This window comes from Amia ocellicauda, chromosome 15 (assembly GCF_036373705.1).
Source record: "Amia ocellicauda isolate fAmiCal2 chromosome 15, fAmiCal2.hap1, whole genome shotgun sequence".
Taxonomy (NCBI): domain Eukaryota; kingdom Metazoa; phylum Chordata; class Actinopteri; order Amiiformes; family Amiidae; genus Amia; species Amia ocellicauda.
The window spans coordinates 29,172,435-29,193,382 of NC_089864.1; the positions used below are offsets into that span (position 1 = coordinate 29,172,435).

At 41.8% G+C, this 20,948-nt stretch overlaps 1 protein-coding gene across 4 annotated transcripts in view; it reads right to left on the reverse strand.

Annotated features, from left to right (window-relative positions):
• Positions 1–2,687: 2,687 nt before the first annotated feature.
• Positions 2,688–20,948, reverse strand: part of ptn (pleiotrophin) — a 124,320-nt gene continuing 106,059 nt past the window's right edge. For 3 of the 4 annotated variants that reach the window (XM_066724617.1, XM_066724616.1, XM_066724619.1), the window contains one exon: positions 2,688–5,706. In XM_066724617.1, the coding sequence (XP_066580714.1) occupies positions 5,635–5,706 (72 nt within the window). In that variant the 3' untranslated portion in view covers positions 2,688–5,634. Of the gene's footprint in view, positions 5,707–7,646; positions 8,967–20,948 lie in introns of those variants that run through there. The other variant, XM_066724618.1, reaches the window with a different exon arrangement.

Below are 20,948 nucleotides of genomic sequence, written 5' to 3' on the forward strand. Positions count from 1 at the left end.
GGCATGCCGTAGCGGACCCAGAAGTCGTGGCCAAATTGCACTGGCTGTCAGTGCCCAGACAGACGTGGCATAGGACCTCCCCACTCCAGGCGGGCAAGTGGCACAGTGGCGGGGGCGAGAGGAGCTCATCGCCGAACACACACGCGATTGTACAAGGCATGTAAGTGCATCTCCACCCGGCAACGTTTATGTACACAGGGGCACTACACACCAACCAAACGAAACTTTGCTGTTGCCGGACTGAACGCTGTGTATGCCGAACACCAGGTGCTGGATACAAGCGCCGTGTAGGCCAGTAGGCTTAACCACACCATGTGTGCCAGGGTTTATGGGGACACCGGGTGACACGGAGTCCGGGGTCCAAGGGGCCCGAGGGTAATAGACTACCAGCCATAGCGGGATGTAAGACCGAGGCCTACACGCACGGACGGGGAGGGTTAGCAGTGCTCGTTCTCAGCGAACTGAGAGAGCAAGATCTCCTACAGCCGCAGCACACAGGCAAGATGTCTTACGACACACCAAGGCTCAGGCCGGGCAGCAGGGCCTCAGATTTTACTGCCGCTACTAGCGCTCCTGCTGTGGAGGAAAAAGCCCTATGGACAAAAAACCAACACAGCAAGCAGTCGGACTATATAAGGCACTATACAAATACGACTATTATTTTTAAAGTGTGCTATTTGTAGCTGAAACTGAAACCGAAAGCACACTGGAGCCCCGATGCATGGACAGAGCAGAGTCAGATTAGCTATCAATAATAACTAATATCACACAAATAGACACAGACAATAATAAGAGGTGGTGAACAGCACAGCCATGAAGCCAACCAACCGAATAATAATTGTTAAATAACAATACAGGTCTAATGCACAAACACAAACACAGAGAGCTCATGTTCTCCAGTCCACCTGAAATGGCAAAAGAGGACGAACCTAAGCTGACATCATGTTTTACAAAACAGGAAGTGGGAAGGGACCTGTTCTGAGAGACGAGCGCAGGGGCCAATGGCAGCTTTAATAGAGTGACGTTTTGATCGGGTTCCTACGGAAGTATGAGCATACAGTTGATGTAGGGAATGATACATATTAAATTATTAAATATCTCTCTCTCTATATATATATATATATATATACACTCACCTAAAGGATTATTAGGAACACCATACTAATACTGTGTTTGACCCCCTTTCGCCTTCAGAACTGCCTTAATTCTACGTGGCATTGATTCAACAAAGTGCTGAAAGCATTCTTTAGAAATGTTGGCCCATATTGATAGGATAGCATCTTGCAGTTGGTGGAGATTTGTGGGATGCACATCCAGGGCCCGAAGCTCCCGTTCCACCACATCCCAAAGATGCTCTATTGGGTTGAGAGCTGGTGACTGTGGGGGCCAGTTTAGTACAGTGAACTCATTGTCATGTTCAAGAAACCAATTTGAAATGATTCGACCTTTGTGACATGGTGCATTATCCTGCTGGAAGTAGCCATCAGAGGATGGGTACATGGTGGTCATAAAGGGATGGACATGGTCAGAAACAATGCTCAGGTAGGCCGTGGCATTTAAACAATGCCCAATTGGCACTAAGGGGCCTAAAGTATGCCAAGAAAACATCCCCCACACCATTACACCACCACCACCAGCCTGCACAGTGGTAACAAGGCATGATGGATCCATGTTCTCATTCTGTTTACGCCAAATTCTGACTCTACCATCTGAATGTCTCAACAGAAATCGAGACTCATCAGACCAGGCAACATTTTTCCAGTCTTCAACTGTCCAATTTTGGTGAGCTTGTGCAAATTGTAGCCTCTTTTTCCTATTGGTAGTGGAGATGAGTGGTACCCGGTGGGGTCTTCTGCTATTGTAGCCCATCCGCCTCAAGGTTGTACTTGTTGTGGCTTCACAAATGCTTTGCTGCATACCTCGGTTGTAACGAGTGGTTATTTCAGTCAAAGTTGCTCTTCTATCAGCTTGAATCAATCGGCCCATTCTCCTCTGACCTCTAGCATCAACAAGGCATTTTCGCCCACAGGACTGCCGCATACTGGATGTTTTTCCCTTTTCACACCATTCTTTGTAAACCCTAGAAATGGTTGTGTGTGAAAATCCCAGTAACTGAGCAGATTGTGAAATACTCAGACCGGCCCGTCTGGCACCAACAATCATGCCACGCTCAAAATTGCTTAAATCACCTTTCTTTCCCATTCAGACACTCAGTTTGGAGTTCAGGAGATTGTCTTGACCAGGACCACACCCCTAAATGCATTGAAGCAACTGCCATGTGATTGGTTGGTTAGATAATTGCATTCATGAGAAATTGAACAGGTGTTCCTAATAATCCTTTAGGTGAGTGTATATATATATATATATATATATATATATATATATATATATATATATATATATATAAGTTCAGGTTAGTTGAATCTCTAAGCCATGGATGAGTAGTAGTCAAAGGTGAAAGTCTCATGTCTAATTTTGTCGGCATGGTATGTGCATTTTTAACACAAGAAAGTTCCTCATAACTGAGAATAATCAAAGTCAGGTGTTCGCAGTATCCTTCCTCAGCTATGACTGAAGAATAAACAAAAAAGTAACCTAGACTCTTTATTCAATTAAGGGGTTCTCAGTGCTCATGCTGTGACAGCTTTTTCCCTTAATTGTATTAAAAGGAAGAAAAACACACTAACTTTCCAGGATTTAATCTTAAATTTATTTTGAGACTGAATTTTGTAAAAAAAGACATTGAAATTCACGTCCACTGTCCCTACAGGAAACATCCATGTAAAATAGAATACAGTAATTGCCTGTTGGAAAGAAGAACCTCTATGCAGACAACTGGGATGTTTAAGTTTTTGAATGCAGTATCATGTAATCAAGTATAAGGTCAGAATCCAGAGAGGGCTGAAAGCATTATATGCTTGATAATAAAATAATTGATAATTGAAGTGGCAGAAGTGAATGAAAAAATAAATGTCTACATGTGTTAGATATCTGATTTTCTATCTGAATTGTTTTTCATATGTTTTGTGAGTCCTAACCTAAGTACAAAAAAATGCAGATTTAAGTTTAAACCATATAGTGGGTTTACATTAGGTCAATTTGGTCCAGGCTTAGATTCTAGATTCAATATATTTTGGAAATGAAAGGTTTGCCCCTGTCTAATGTAATGGAAACAAATATATCCTGGTTTCTGACATTAATACCTTTTGCATTGTTTGTTTAATAATCAACTGCAAAAATAATGTGTATACATATTTAGGTTTTGCTTTAATTTATTTATGAGCCTGAAAGACTGCATGATATATGTGTAAGAATTCAGTATGTTTTTGAAAGCATAATGGATTTAGTTGAAGTTACAAAAGATGGCATATTAAAATGCCACTGCAACTAGTTCATCACTTTAAACATTAGCTATACAGTGATTCATGGCTATTGAGATATACTTTTGTTTTGAAAATACATCCGAGTGACTTAAGAACATCTGTGAAAGTGAAAAACTACATATTACATGAGTATTTTATTGTTTTACTAAATTCAATAATAACAGTAAGTAGTGGTAGTAGTAGTAGACCTAGACCACAAAAAAAAAAAAAACTGCAATAGACTTTTTTATTTATTTTATTAACTATGGTAGAAATTCATATGTGTTTGAAAAAAGAAAAAGAATGAAAAATACAGCAGTATTAAACTGTGTATGCTATACAAATCCCTTGAGTTTTGAGGCACATTAGTTAACAGAACACTGAATCAAACACAATTTATAGATCTTATTTTTCAAAATTTTAATCAGTTTTTTTACATTTAATCAATGTTTAATCAATGTAGTTTTGTCCTCAAAGATTATTAAATGTTGTTTTATTATTTTTCCACTAATAAAAAAGGAAAATAAAGTGCACTGGATTTGATACAGTGGCATTAAAAATACACTTAAATTTCCTCTGAGTCACATGAAAAGAAAAAGAAAACACAGCCAAACTTCTTCCATAGTTAGTAGTAGGAATAGTACAATTTAAACATTAGGGTTTTGCTTGAGTCTCCTTGGATTTACTGTATTTGCTAAGAGACAAATTGGAATTAAGCTCAATGATCTGAATCTTTAACATACTTTGATTCCAAACTGCTTGAAAACAAAAATGGGCAAATATTATTCAGAGTAAATTAGATGTTCCACATAAAATGAGACACTGCATTGCAAACACATTTAAAAGACACCATAGTTCTGAAAAATTATTTAATGTCATTGACTGTCTGGTAGCTTTGACCACCCACCTATCATAAATTAAAAACTCAGTACTTGATGGCAGTTTTGCAATCGGTAGAAGGAGAAGTCATACAACATACAACCCCCCCTCCCAAAAAAAATAAAAAATAAAATAAATAAAATAAAATAAAACCACTATCCAGCATTGAAATTGTAATATGTAATTGGTGGGTATGTCAAGTTTTAATTTGTTCCAGGCCTTAGTTTTAATATGTAGTATTCATTCTGAAGGTTTTGTGTTTTTACATTGAATTTGGTTGTGTTTATTTGTTACATAGTAGGTTCTCCTTTATTGGTACAAGAGCAATTCACAGCTGATTGAGAAAGATTAATTTAATCTTAACCGAGCTCTGGATTAAATGAAAACTTCAACCAAGCTGCTATCAGCAAATTCCAAACACATCACTTTGAAGTGCTCTTTTCAAACATTCACATTTTCAGAAGAACTGATTCTGCATTAGATTGTGGGATTCCAATGAAATCTGCTACACCAGTTCTCAAGATGGTGTTCAAGTTTAACTTCAGTTTGCTAAAAAGCATTAGAATCTCACTAATATTAATTTAAATAGTGTGTATGCTGTTTATAATGCATTTTCACAGGTGATTGATATCTCTTCCTATATGTGATAAAACAATAATTCAGAATACATTAAATTAATACATTAAGTGTACTCTTGGATTGGAAATTCAGATTTTGTTAGAATAAACTTGTATACCCAATTTTAGCTATTTGAGACTCACTATAGGATAAGATTTGACAACTGCATATATTTCACCATCAAACATTGCTTATAGGATTTGTGATTCTGAAGTGGGTTGAAGTTTTGATTTAGCACAGCATATAGCAGAGAAAACATATAGCACAGCTGGGAATAAATCTACAGAACCAATCACAAATAAAAAACAATGAAGTAAAAAATTATTAAAATATTTCCTACTAACTATGCAATACACTGTCCCGATTGAAACCTGACAATATATAATAATAATCATAATTATTATGATTATTATTACTATTATCATGTGTAAGGTTATGTCTGAATTATGTTTTTTCAAGTATTACATTCAAATATGTTACTTAAAAAGGAAGAATTATTCAGGAAGTTCCATAAAATCTAGTATTAATCACTTTGCGTTGTTTATATTATTGGATATTAAAATCCCTAAGAGTTACAATTACAGTTACATTTCTATGGTTTAAAAGGAAACATAATATTTTATTTTTTGTTGATGTTTTATTTGTTTTGTATTATATCTGCTACAAATTATTTTTCATCTGAACAGATGATCTATTATACGTGGGAATAAAAAGTTACAGGCTGGAGACTACTAAGAGAAATTCTACAACCCATATTGATAAAGCACCTTCCCTATTAAACAGCAGCATCGCTAGTCCAGTGGGGTGCGTTCCTTCTTCTTTCCCTCTCGCTTTGGCTTCTTGGAGTCTGCAGGGAGCAATATAAAATAGGAGAATGGCTTATTTTGAATATTATTACTTTTTCTGTACACCTGCTTCAGTAATCATTCCAAATGCTTCACATTAGTGTGTATTGCATTTCATTGCTTTAAAGTCTATTGCAATAACTAGAAAAGCTAATTTTGTAAATTGACAGTCACATTTTACAAGTGGTATGTCAAACCCACATTTATTGAAATAATGTATTGAAATCATCGACAACAGGAGAAAAACAAACATGTATATAGCAAAACATATAATAACTATTATATTTTCTTCTGAGCAGAGGATAGGTGATATACACGTACAGTGAGGGAAAAAAGTATTTGATCCCCTGCTGATTTTGTACATTTGCCAACTGACAAAGAAATGATCAGTCTATAATTTTAATGGTAGGTGTATTTTAACAGTGAGAGACAGAATAACAACAAAAAAAATACAGAAAAACGCATTTCAAAAAAGTTATACATTGATTTGCATGTTAATGAGGGAAATAAGTATTTGATCCCCTATCAATCAGCAAGATTTCTGGCTCCCAGGTGTCTTTTATACAGGTAACGAGCTGAGATTAGGAGCACTCTCTTAAAGGGAGTGCTCCTAATCTCAGCTCGTTACCTGTATAAAAGACGCCTGTCCACAGAAGCAATCAATCAATCAGATTCCAAACTCTCCACCATGGCCAAGACCAAAGAGCAGTCCAAGGATGTCAGGGACAAGATTGTAGACCTACAAAAGGCTGGAATGGGTTACAAGACCATCGCCAAGCAGCTTGGTGAGAAGGTGACAACAGTTGGTGCGATTATTCGCAAATGGAAGAAACACAAAATAACTGTCAGTCTTCCTCGGTCTGGGGCTCCATGCAAGATCTTACCTCATGGAGTTTCAATGATCATGAGAACGGTGAGGAATCAGCCCACAACTACACTGGAGGATCTTGTTAATGATCTCAAGGCAGCTGGGACCATAGTCACCAAAAAAACAATTGGTAACACACTATGCCGTGAAGGACTGAAATCCTGCAGCGCCCGCAAGGTCCCCCTGCTCAAGAAAGCACATGTACAGGCCCATCTGAAGTTTGCCAACATCTGAATGATTCAGAGGAGAACTGGGTGAAAGTGTTGTGGTCAGATGAGACCAAAATCGAGCTCTTTGGCATCAACTCAACTCGCCATGTTTGGAGGAGGAGGAATGACCCCAAGAACACCATCCCCACCGTGAAACATGGAGGTGGAAACATTATGCTTTGGGGGTGTTTTTCTGCTAAGGGGACAGGACAACTGCACCGCATCAAAGGGACAATGGACGGGGCCATGTACCGTCAAATCTTGGGTGAGAACCTCCTTCCCTCAGCCAGGGCATTGAAAATGGTTCGTGGATGGGTATTCCAGCATGACAATGACCCAAAACACACAGCCAAGGCAACAAAGGAGTGGCTCAAGAAGAAGCACATTAAGGTCCTGGAGTGGCCTAGCCAGTCTCCAGACCTTAATCCCATAGAAAATCTGTGGAGGGAGCTGAAGGTTCGAGTTGCCAAACGTCTGGCTCGAAACCTTAATGACTTGGAGAGGATCTGCAAAGAGGAGTGGGACAAAATCCCTCCTGAGATGTGTGCAAACCTGGTGGCCAACTACAAGAAACTTCTGACCTCTGTGATTGCCAAAAAGGGTTTTGCCACCAAGTACTAAGTCGAAGGGGTCAAATACTTATTTCCCTCATTAACATGCAAATCAATGTATAATTTTTTGAAATGCGTTTTTCTGGATTTTTTTGTTGTTATTCTGTCTCTCACTGTTAAAATACACCTACCATTAAAATTATAGACTGATCATTTCTTTGTCAGTGGGCAAACGTACAAAATCAGCAGGGGATCAAATACTTTTTTCCCTCACTGTATATATGATGTATTATATTTTATACACATACATACAGTGGCCTCTGAATGTATTCATACCCTTTATAAATTGTTAAAAATGATATAACAAAATAAATGCAAGTATGCAAAGGTTCTTGATCAAATAAATGAATCAAATGATTTACACATAATGGCATGTTTTTTCAAATAACACAATGTACAGTTTTTCAAATATCACATCATTTATTCACATCTGTTAGTGTCTCTAAATAAAGTCCTGCAAAAATAATTGTACATCAACTTTCTGTTGTCTGGAAGTTAATTATCAACTTCTTGAACTTTTATAGTATCTTCTAAATGTCACCTGTTTCCACAGGGTATAAAAACTAAAGGAGGATGCAATTCATCCAGAAGCAATCCATTAGTAGCATTCATCATCATGGTCAAAGTCAGAAAGCTGTTTGAAAATTGCAGGCAAAGGCTCATTTGACCTCCCCAAGTTGGATGAACATCCCTTTAACCAATAAACATAAAAATTACTATGGTTGTGATATCACAAAATGACTGCACATTCTTTTTAAAAAACAGCAGCAATGTGTAGAGAATGCAGCCCCACAACAGGAAGTAACTATCTTATTTTATTTTTGTAAAACAAGTAAATTCAGAATAAATATTTTATTTATTTTGAAACCTTTACATTTTAAGATACATTTATACAGCAAACCTGTCATATTATGCAAACAAGAACTAATTCCATAATTTTGTACTATTGTCAAATACTGGTAGAATTCTAGATTTGCACAAAGTCACCTTAATTTTCAGAGAATACAGTAATACCCAGAGGCACGTTGTTTTTGATGTGGTTAAAATCAGTTAAATGTGAAATAATTATTGTTCCTGTTGTTAAACATTGTAGTCAAAATTCACGTGATGCAGATGTTACAAATAAGTTAAGCTATCTTTTTGTGTAGCAAACAAGGCACTGATTCAGTATACAGAGAATAGTTGTGGCTTGTCCTGTTCAAAATGTATTCAGTATACAGATGATTTGTATTAATGTGAATTTGCTATGATACATTTTTTTCCAAACATTTTGAACACATTAAATTCAATGGTATTTTTTGTTTATTTTCTTTATTGTATTTCAAGTATGGAAAGTAAATTGTAGTTTAAGTTTTGCAGGGCCAGCATTGTGGCACAGTGGTTAGCACTTCCACCTCACACTGCTCCTGTGTTCGATAGTGGGTTTTCTCTGGGTGCTCAGGTTTTGTCCCACACCCCAAAGACAGGCTTCTAATGCCTCGATTCCACTGGTTTAAGTGTCCGTGCCGTGCCATCCATCCTCGGACACGTTCCAGAGCTTTTTGTAAAACCAGGCCATTGTAGCAAGTCCGTCCCTGTGGTGGGAGGAGCAAAACGATTGTGGGTTTGGTTAGTTTCAAACAGAAAACAACACTATGAGCGATAGAGCCTGATGTGGAAAGGACTTTTTTTCTATTTTATTATTTATGCTTTACATGATTGGAGACAGCATAATAAATACACATTTCTTTTAAGAGATACTAGAACTAGCTAAACGTGTATAGACAACTTTATATTTAGTCAAGCATTAAGTTACCGTAAGAAAACGTTTCCATGTGCAACAATAAAAATATTTGCTATTTATTATTCTTGTTATTGTTTTTATTGTATGTGCTAGTAGATATGTATTTTAAATGGCACAACTTGACTCCCTTAACTTATTACTCTTACTACAAATTTGTAACTGGAAACCACACTTTTTGCCATATAATTTTTAATTTACTTAGCAGACGTCCTTAACCCTGGCAAGTTACAGTTGAAACAAAATACACACATTTTACGATTAATCATACAGCTACAATATAGCAGGTTATAATTTAACTAAAGTGTGCACATTTCAGTCATGGCGTTTATGGACGCATTTCTTAAACCAGTCCTTAATGTTTTAGAGGGAAACCCAGACCTGCAAACCATTCACAAAACGACAGCCTGAAACACTGTTCAGCTGTTCATAAAATATTAATAAAATCGGCTGCTACCGCTCCGATTATTGTCCTTCAGTATGTTTTTAACTAATCACGGCACTGCACCGGGTCCTGTGAAATCCATGTTCGCGTCCTGACGCATCCGCCAGTGGAAACAGGGCATAAGGTTGATTGGCCTTTCTAAACTGCCCTGTAGTTGTGTAAGTGTAGTGTATGCATGCTGCCCTGAAATGGTCTGGGGTCCAATCCAGGGTAAATCTTGTCTTGCACCCCATGCCTGCAGGTTTACCATGACAGTGTAGTGGATGAAGTGGCAGATGAAAATGGATGGATGACAGCATTGTTGCATCAATTTAGCCTAAAATAAAAAATGATAATTTATTTTACCAAAAATACATTTGGTTTCCCATTGCAGGGATACTGCATCTTCCACTGCAAACTGACACTATTTTTTTTAATGGAGGCGTCATTGATATTTTATGTCACAACTGGTTTATTGTTTAAGGAAATGGGACACCTTTTTAGTTGTGCCTGGAATAAGAGCAACAGAGCAAAATCAAGTTACAAAGTTCCACTCATGCAATTGTGCATCATTTCACTAATTGAGATGATAAACTAGAACAAAGGTGTGATTCTTAATTATTACTCAGTAAGTGGCTTTAAGAGGAGTCTATACTGTCTTCTAGAGTATAAAAGCCAAGACCAGATAAATGCTGTGCCCATAGTTATATGAACATTTATATAACACTCTGTTAATTTGAAACATACTATCACATGTACCTTATGCTTATGGTCTGAGTTCTTATTTCAAGCATGGAGACGCATACATTTTATTTTTGCTTATATTTAACCTTGACCTAAATTTAAATTTTGACATACCAGCATAGTAATGTATCCATTATTTTGAAAAAATATATAAGAAAATACCAAAAATGCCATCTTTCTAGGGCATGAGGAAGTAGTATATACACCAGCACCTCAACATTCACAAAGGATATGTGGAATTTATGTGGAATCATCAACACACACCCCTAGCGTTTGTTGTTTTGCATAGTTTGGCATCAGCTCGTCACCCTGCCTGGTCCAGTTCGACTCGTCTCCTACCGATTGCTTGGCAATGGATACCTTACCGCCTCCTGTTGCCAACTATGTCCTGGAACTCAGTGCTCCTGCTCTCCCTTCACCGTGGCTCCGGTCCCCACTCTCCCCATCTCTGTGCTGCCCAGCACGGCTCCGGTTACAGATCTGACGGCGATTCCAGCCCGTCTCCTGCTCCTCGCTCATGCTGCTCTGTGCCGGCCTCCTTCGACACTTCTGGTTTTTTATCATCGGCAACCTCTTCTCGACCTCCGACCCCACGCTCCCATCCACCAGTTCCCGCCATCAAGAAATGGACCGTCGCGAGCCTACTTCAGGTTTTACACAAACACGGAGTCGCGCATCCTCACAGTCTCTGAAAGCCACAGCTACTTCACCTGTACACAAGTTTTGTCTGCAACAATCCACCTGCACACCCTGCAGTCGTGTCCCGATGACGTACCTCCTTAACTTGTTCCGTGTTCTGCCCCGCTGGTTTCTCTTCCTCCCTCGCCATTCCACTTTCCGCTCCTGTCCTCCCCCTGACTACCGCCGCCAACATCGCCGTTTCTTTGCTTTCTTTGTTCCTGTCCTCCCTTCTTGAATCTGGCTTCCACCCTCCTTCATGTCCCCTGCTCCCTCCCCCAGGGCCAGCATCTTCTTCCATGGCTATGTCCTTTTCCTCTGTCCCCCCTCGTCTCCACACTTTCTGCTGTCCTGACTGGAGCGCCACATCCCACCCCAGGCCCGGTTTCCTTTAAGAGCCGCCCCCGACACTTGCCTTGCTCCGTTTGACCCCGGCTCACACCCTGCAGTGCTGGCGGCAGGCCCCAACCTCCCAAGCCCTTCATTCGCTGGTGCCCTCCCTACAGCCCCGGGCAGCAGTTCCCACCCCTAGCCTTGTTTGGTTGCCTCCGGCCCTCCCTGCAGCCCCGTGTGGCTCTTTCCCTGCCCCACCCTTAGCCTCGTTTGGTCACCCTTTGCCTTCTCCCCCAGCCCTTTGTGGCTCCTTCTTGCCCCCCCCCCCACCCACGCTGCACCGTATGGTTACATCCCTGTTCCACCCGCAGTGCCACCTGCAGCCCTGTGCGGCTCTCTTTTGCCATCCCCTGCTGCACCGTATGGTTATCTCATCGTAACCCCCGGAAGCAAACCCCGCAGCCCTGTGCAACTTTCCCCCGGTTTTCGAACCACCTCCACTGGTTGCCACTGACCTGGTTGCCGGCCCTTCTTCTGGGTTCCTTCCTTCTCTTCCTGCTCTTCTTCCTCCACTCTAGGACTACATGCTTTTCACCGCCACCCCTCTACCCCCTCCCCAAAATGCTTTGCTGTATTCTTCACCTACCGTTCCGCTCTCCCACCGCCAGCAAATCATACAAGGTACGGATGTTAATCTTTCTACCCTCCTCAGTCTCGCTGCGCACGACCCCATACTTACTAGGACCATAGATTGTGGCCCCGTTTCAGTCACCTTAAAAAACCCAGACCTTTTAAACCTCTAACCATTTCCGAAGTTTGCCTGTCTTTTTCCACCTATCGCTATATCCTTTGTTCCAACTTCCCCGACTGTCACTGTGAATTTGATGACTACATGTCCATCATTTTGGATCTCTCAGTTCACCTCTTTGCACTGTTCCCTCACCAAGCCCGCGGCTCCCACTGTCCCTTCATTTTCCCGGTCGTCTCCTGCTCCCCTCATTTCCCAGTCTTCTGCCAAGTGTGCCAGCATCCAAGGTCACCCCGTACTTTTTGCCGGATGCAGGCAGGTTTGTAATAACTTCAACTCTGCAGGTTGTCGTGCTTCCTCTTGCCGCTTCCTCCATATTTGCAGCCACTGTGGTGACGCCCATGCTCATCTTGTGTGTCCCCGCCGTCCCGCTCCTGTCCGGAAAACCTCCTTCCCCAGTTGACTGCTGACTGCTACGACATTTGTCCACTCCCGTTAACATCCCCGCTCTTGTGTCTGAACTCCTTGCCCATCTCAACCTCTCCTTATGTAACTACCTCTGTAACTGTCTTTTCTTCAGGTTTTCACCTGGCCTCGTTTCTATTCCCTCTTCCTGCGCCCTTGCCTCCCGAACTTTCCTCGCTTCCCCCCTCGGTCCTCTCCTCCACTTTATGCAAATTATACCCTCTCGTCGTGGCCGCATTTCTTTGGGTTCTTCCTGGTCTCGCAACTAAATTCTTGTACATTCAGACAGTTTAGCAATCGTACACATCATCAATAAAGGACGTTCACAATCACTACACATCATTAAACTGTTTAAACGACTCATATGGCTGTCCATCACTAACCAATTCATAATTTGTGCGCAATTGATAATTCTCTTTCTCATTTCCAATTTCAAAAATTCAGAACATTGGCCCCAGAAGCGGACCTCTTCCCATCTCTATTCAGATTTAATCTTCCCTTAAATCATCCTTTGCATCCCTGGCTCGTTCACTCATTAGACAGCATACTTAGCGGTCTTGCCCCCAGAATCCTACTGGATTCTAATACTTTCACGTTTCATTCAATTTTCTTTTCCTGTTTCCTACACCGCAACTTGCATCTCAGAGTCTCCTTCATCAAAGTGCACCTTTCAGGCACACAATACTTTCACAAAATGTTAACTGGAACACCCAGTCACACCCCCCAAATCATCCTCCTTCTCAAAGGACTACAGAAAAACTAAACTCCTCATCCTCGCTGCCGCCTACCCATCACAACTGACACACTCATGCACTGCATTTTGACTTTAAAAAATCGTTATCACTCACCTACCACGGACCTCACACTCCACACCATGTTCGTTATTGCTTTTTTCTGTTTTCTGAGATGCTCAGAATTCCCTGCTTCAAACTCCCATTTTAATCTTACTCACTCACCACTCACCACTCACCCTTGCATCGCAGACATCTTTATTCATTCCACTGACTGCTTCATTTTTTGCCTCAAACGAAGCAAAATGGATCAACTAGGTCATGGTGCACTCATTTATCTGTTCAGACTCTCATCCGCAATCATCCCCTACGAACCCATCACCTCCTTACTTACTCTGTCACTCCCAAGGAGCCACACCCACCAACCCGTTATTTATAGATGAGAAAGGACATGTCATCACCCGGCATATCTTCATATCCTCTTCTATCTCTTCCAGATTCTGACTCAAACCGGGTTCGCTGCCGAACAATATTCTGGGCATTCATTTCGTATCGGAGCACACAAAGGTATACCAGATCACCTCATTAAGTCTCTCAGACGTTGGTCTTCCGAAGCTTACCAAACCTTTATCCAATCCAATATCCGGGACATTCAACTAGCTCTTTGCTCTTAAAACTGCTCAAGTGTTACAGGGAGCTTCACCTTTTGGGGGTTTGATGGTCTGGACCTGGCTTCAGACCATCATTCCTGTAACCAAGAGAACAAGCCAAATCAAGTCTAGCTACTGAAGTGGAATTTATAAATCAATTCCGATGTCTTCACTCTCACTTCTGGTCAAAGAGTATAAATACCCCGCCATCAACACACACCCCTAGCGTTCGTCGTTTTGCATCCCACCACCTCCCCTATCACCGCCTCTGCAGCAGCTTCTTGCCTCAGTCCCTGTAAGAGGGGAGTTTGGCCGTCTGGACCCGGCATTCCCATAGCCAAGAGAACAAGCCAAATCAATTAAATCACATACCCTTGATTGTGGGAGTAGAAATTTGTGTATAATCATTTTGATCTGATTATACTGCCCCCACTTAATATGCAACCTTCATTTTGCCTCATGATTAACACTAAACAAGATTTCTTAGGCAAAAACAACCTAGGGAAAACCGTGAAAACCAAATACAAATTTGAATAAAAACAAAAATGTATACAAATATGAGAAAAATACACCAGAAGGAAACTTGTAGCTGTATTTATAAATTTAACTGAGCACCTGATATGCTGTACATACTCGATATTATGTCTATAAAGCACAGTTGTCACAGCTACTGCCCAGCACTCACGCCCTGTTTAACTGCAGTTCCACTTATTCGCCCTTTCTTCCCAGTCACTTCTCCCAGCTCCCTTTCAATCAATCATCAACATTCCTGAATACCATGTGCACTTGTTCAATCACTCTCTGCCCCCAGTCGCCATGTACCTTCCAAATCTGGGTCCTTGCTTCCCTCTAGTCCCCATATAAACCCCTCACTCACTATCTGTAATCGCAAAGTTATGTTAGTATTCTGCTACATCTCCGAGCGTTAATCCCCGTGCCTTGATTATTGCCTTGTTGCCTGGATTTCTTCCCTGACCTCCCGACCATGACTTTGGACTTTCCTCATTACTCTGTTTGCCTGATCGCCCGACCCTTGCCTGTGACCACGACCATGTCTTCACCTTGCCTTTGATTGCCCTGTCCTGCCTGGTATCTGACCCATGCCTGTCTGACCACCTCTACCACGCACCACAACTGGGTTCCCCTGTTCCCGTGCCCCATGGCACGTTACGACAGTAAGCAGCTATATGTTATTAAAACTGTACAAATTAAATTAAATTAATTAAATTAAATATTTGGGTTTTATAGGAGCTTCTACAGCGAATGTGATTTCAAGACTGTGTTAAGTTTCTAGGCTAAAGGACTCCGCATTCATGTCCATGGTGGGATTCGAACCTGCGATCTTACAGTCAGATGTCGGCTTTTTAAAACATTCAAATTTTTTGGCTACCTCGCGAATACCCACATTTGTGAATGCTGAGGTGCTGGTGTATTCATTGTTATTAAGAATAAAAGAAATTGAAAACATAGTCATAAAATGACCATGTATATCTTGATGTTTTGTCAGGTATTATATTAAAGTTTCTAGATGCATGTTTACTACCATGATAAATTATAACCAAAGTGAAGTATTGAAAATGCCATTTAAAATTATAAGTATAAAGATCAGTTTGTAAAAGGATACAGTCTGTTACATTTTAATATTTCATGTAATCATAACCTTATGCTATGTGTATGCTATGCGTAGCCCAACAATTACTCTATTGAGACTAAACAAGTCACATTAATTAACTTGTCCTACATAGTTTTTTCCAATGATTCTATAAAGTACCCAATTGAGGACTGATATGAAATGTAATTCCCACTATTTTTGTTAACCCAAAGCCCCTCATGCTCACACACTCACATACGAGCATGCTCCAGGCCTTCACACAGACAGACACTCTAATTTCATAGTGCATTGACTGGCATAATAGTTACTCTCCCTTTGGCAGGAAGACATGACCTTTGATGATGATTGAGAGTACATTTGCACAAGAGAGCCCCATAGCTATACTAGTATGAAGGATGCAAATCAAAAGAGCAATTTATTTTTTTTATCCACTGGATATAGATGTTCTGTGAAGTGAAGGGTTCCTCCTGTTTTATTCTCTCTGGTAACTGCACCAGCGGGGTGTACATTAAGACGGCAGTCAATAACATGAAGCAAGGTCCTTGTGGTGGGAGAGTGACTAGAGGGAAAATTGCGTTTACAGCACCAAACCATGCAGTGCAAAATTCATACAATATCACAAACCAATTTAGTCTTACAATTTCTTAAAAAATGGCATCTGTTTTAAAAGATTGTAATAAAATGAAAGTAATACAGTCTATGAGCGGCTGTAGCTGTGCTGTGTGATTCAGATTTTGTTTGTGCCTCTTGCTCTGAAAACAAGGATATGCAACAGGTTTTTAACACTGTCCTGCACACCTGAACATGAGCTGAATTGAAAATGAATTGTGTCACAGAGTAGGCTTACTACAAGGAATTAGCAGGGAAAGGTTGTACTTGCCTGCACAGAAAAGACAGATTTGAACACTTATGTAGAATAAGTGGAATGGTAACTAGATAAAGATAAAATAGCGTTTACAATTTTTTTTTTGAGTTTTGCACTCAAATAAGGAAATAAATTGTAACAGTTTACAATAAGTCTCCCAGTTACAGTGTATTTACATAGTAGGTACTCCGTAACTACATTTGTAGATATTCATAAGAAAAGTGTAAGTATGAATTATTACAATGTACATAATGTGTAAAAATGATTAACAGTATATGTAAGTACACAATTGTAATGATACGTTGCGAATGCAACCCCGGTTATCTGAAAAAGGAAGCAGTGCCCAAGGGGGAGGGGTTTCTGCACAGTTCCGTAGGCACCCGATCAAAACGTCACTCTATCAAAGCTGCCATTGGCCCCTGCGCGCGTCACTCAGAACAGGTCCCTTCCACTTCCTGTTCTATAAAACATGATGTCAATGCAGGTTCGTCCTCTTTTGCCGGGAGCTAGGACTCTCGCGTGACCTTGCAACCCTTGGGCAGTGCTTCCTATTTCAGATAACCGGGGTTGTATACGCAACCTATCGTTATCTTTCAAGTCGGAAGCACTGCCCAAGGGGGAGGGGTTACTGTATAACAAAACTGTTGCAAGGGAGGAGGCAGCGAGCTGATAAGAGAGCCTGACCCGAGGTGTACCAACACAACTCCAGACAGGAGCCACAGAGGCCCCTTGGGGCCAAACTGGGCTGTCCAGGAGCGAGGATTTCAGTCACGCTCTACTGGGGACTGTCTGCAATCAGCATATACGAAGCGGTGCTACAGTCTTACGCCCTCCGCTTACAATAGCAAGGCTCTACTAGTGCATCTAGGAGCGAGACTGTTGTAGCATTAAGGGGGGGGGGGTATTTTGATAGAGCATTTTAGCTCTGAGCTGAAGCTCTGATCTAAAGAAGACCTCTCCCCCAAAGTTATCAGATTTCCTGAGCTCATCAGCACGTGAACTGTTCTATATCAAAGTGGCAGTCTTGGGAGGATGGCACCGAGAATGGGCCAAATGGCTTGGAATCCCTGCTGTGAAATGTCGGGGCAATAGGGCCTATAGGTAATAAAAACCCTTTAAAGCAGGCGAGAGCCGAAATCCCGAAACAGAGCTACGAACCCAGGCCAACTGGCATTTCCAAAAGATGACATGGATTGACATCAGTCATAAATCGAGCCTCCTCCAATAGGACACTGGGGGCTGAAACCGAAATCCAATCTCACAAACTCAAGAACCAATCGTCTATTGATCTGACAGGCGTATAAAGGGTAGCGCACGACATCTCTCTCTCTCTCTCTCTCTCTCTCTCTCACCTGAACCAGTAACTCGCTGCCACAACTCAACCTGTAGCTCTGTTGCCCGAACCGGAACCAGAAACTAACTAAGTCTTTGCCTGCAACAGAAGAGAAGGAGATTGAGCCGTACGAAGAATTCTTTAAAGAACTTTATTCAGTTAAAGAACTTTACAGACTGCGCCTGCCTGCCTGTACCCATCTGATCAGTGGAGTTTTACAGCTGGACAATTGACTAAGTTGACTGCAAAACGAAAGTGTTCAGTCATTTAAATAGCTATTGAGTCTTAAGAAACTTGACCCTTGGAAACGAACAGGGCCCTGCTTTCCTCAAAGACTTTGTCTTCAAGTAACTACGGTGGAAAAACCCTGCTTGCAAAGAAGATTTTGTGCACAACCTTGGAGCCTTCAAACCAGTGGAAAATCTGTTTGGAAAAGACTCTACTTTCGCGAAACCCCAACTTCCAGGTGCATCGACTGAGTGGAAGTTATTGGACAAAGCCGAACCGGACTGCCTTTGTTCCAAACCACACGGACCTCGTGCCGTGTGTTTTTATTTGATCCCGAAGACAGAGAGGCCTCTCTGCGACAAAGTTCAGGTAAGTTTAACAGTTTGGAGTTTATTATTCATGACATTTGAGAAATCAATTAGAAATGTTATTCTGTGAGTCATAAACTTTAGAATGTGTAATATCATTTAGTATTTTCTTAAATATAAATGAGTGCTGCATTAAACTGTTTTGTTTGACAATTTTAGAAATAAAATCTGTCAACGTTGAGAAATATCTTCTCATTCCTGTTTAACCGTTTTAATCTGAAATTGACACACGTTAATAGACACTAGATTATAGGTGGCCCTGCCTATCTTTAATCATTGAACAGTAATCAATTAGGGAGAATTGTGGTAACAAGAAATGATAGGATCTTTCTCGGCACCCAAATGTAAATGAGACTGACATATATAACGAGAAGTTATTTGACTTAAATACTAATTTGCATTAGTTATTTAATGTCCGACTAACAATACTAATGAGAGACTCACCTTCGTCTTACTAACCGATATTGTAGTCAATGTGTTTGTAATTTTGTGTAATGTTTTGTGTGTCATCATATGCAATTCCATGGTCTTTGATTTGGTCACGGAAGTGATTTGTCTTTGATTTGTTGATCTTGAGTTTCCCTGTTTGTATAACTAGTGTAGTTGCAGAAATTTGCAGAAATTGAGTTCTACAAGATTCTAGGATTCTTGATAAGGTGATACTTTACGCTACACTGTATATCTACTTGCACAATATATGGTGCGGGGCATCAAGCAATTCGTGCGCCCTTCCGCACATTAATGTGGCAGTGAACCCCTGATCCTGCAGGAGTGGGGCCACAGACCCACAGAATAACACACACATGGCTAGTCACTGAGTAGCCACAGTTGGACATAACAGTATACACAGCGTGGCAGCAAGAACATTCATGCTGCCTCCGCGCAGCACAGGAAAATCACGTTCACTGAACGGTGTAGAGCGGCCAGCTAAACACATTGCGGGGTGCAGGAAGTAAATCATGCACCACCACGTAACACGGGAGCAGTTGAACTATTAGCGCAGCTAATGCAGGACAACAGCAGGCTCTACCATGACCATCAAACCATAACATTGTGGTGTGCAGGAAACCGTTCATGCACTCTTCGCATAACATGGGAGCATTGGCTGCTTGCTTCACTAGCCCAGCTAGGAGCAAGGCCACACCAGCTCTACAATGTTGTACAAATGAACAACAATATATATCGCGTGGCAGCAGGAACATTCATGCTGCCTGCGCACAGCACAGGAGCATCCAACTCAACTGAATAGTACAGAGTAGAAGCGCTCTGTTGTGCTGACAATTAGATTTCGTACAACGAACTATATACACCACGGGGCACAGGAGCCTACTCATGTGCCACACGTGGCACACAGGAGCAGTTGACACCTGCCAGATAGCACAGCTAGCACAGGGCAACTACAGTTCTTACCTTATCAGCTGGGAACAGCGGCAGTTAGCTCCGTGCTGCACAGGTCAGATGAAGCCACAGTCCTGCTGTTTAACACATATTATATATATATATATATATATATACAGAGCGCAGTACAGGCCAGACACATGCACCACCGCAACACAATGCATAATGAACTAACTATATACAGGGCGGCCTCATAGGGCAACGTCCCTGTAGGCCGCATGACAGACCCTGGGAACACATCGACAGGCTGTCAGTAAATCCAGGAGCAGCTCACGTGTGTGCTCGATGGGAAGGCATAGTCCAGCATAGTCCCTCAGGATGCACGCACTTAACAGAGGCAGACTGGGAGAGAAAAAAGGCAGGAGCCAGAGCCCATAGGCTACTGGGGCTCGACTGCAGCCAATACCGGGTTCCCAATGGAAGGGACTGGTCCCATCACGTCCAACCTGTGTAACCGAGCAAATGTAAGTGGCAAGGCCCAAGCTGCAGCCGCACAAATGTCTGCCAAGGGGGCACCTTGAAAAAGGGCCCAAGATGTGGAAACGCCTCGAGTCAAGTGGGCCACCAGCTGTTCAGGCACCGGAGTCCCGGTGGATTCGTAGGCCAGGGTAATGGTGTCTACAGTCCAATGCGAGAGGTGCTGCTTTGAAAGCGCCTGGCCCTGTGTCCGCGCTTCATAAGACACAAACAGTTGGTCTGAGCGCTGAAAGTCCTTAGTGTGTTCCAAATAGCACCCGAGGGCCCGCACAGGGCAGAGGTGCTCTGAAGCGAAGGGAGGAGGATTAAAAGCCATCAACTCAATAGGCCTGTTGACATGGAATGGATGACAACACTTTCGGGAGGAACGCAGGGTTAGGCCGTAGTATTACCATGGAGCCATCTCCCGCAAAACAGACACACGACAGGTGTACACACAGGGCGTGTAATTCGCTCACACATTTTGCAGAGGTGATTGCCAGCAGAAACGTAGTCTTAAGTGAACTCAGCTGAGCTGAAGCTAGTGTCAGTGGCTCAAATGGGGGTTGGGAAAGTGTGTTCAGCACTACATAAAGATGCCATGCGGACAGTGAAGGGGTGCGAGGAGTCCACAGCCGTCGAGCTCCGTTTAAAAACTGCACAGCCAGGAAGTGAGACCCAGGGGGCTCGCCATCAATCTGGAAATTACATGCGGAGATGGCCACCATATACACTTTGAGCGT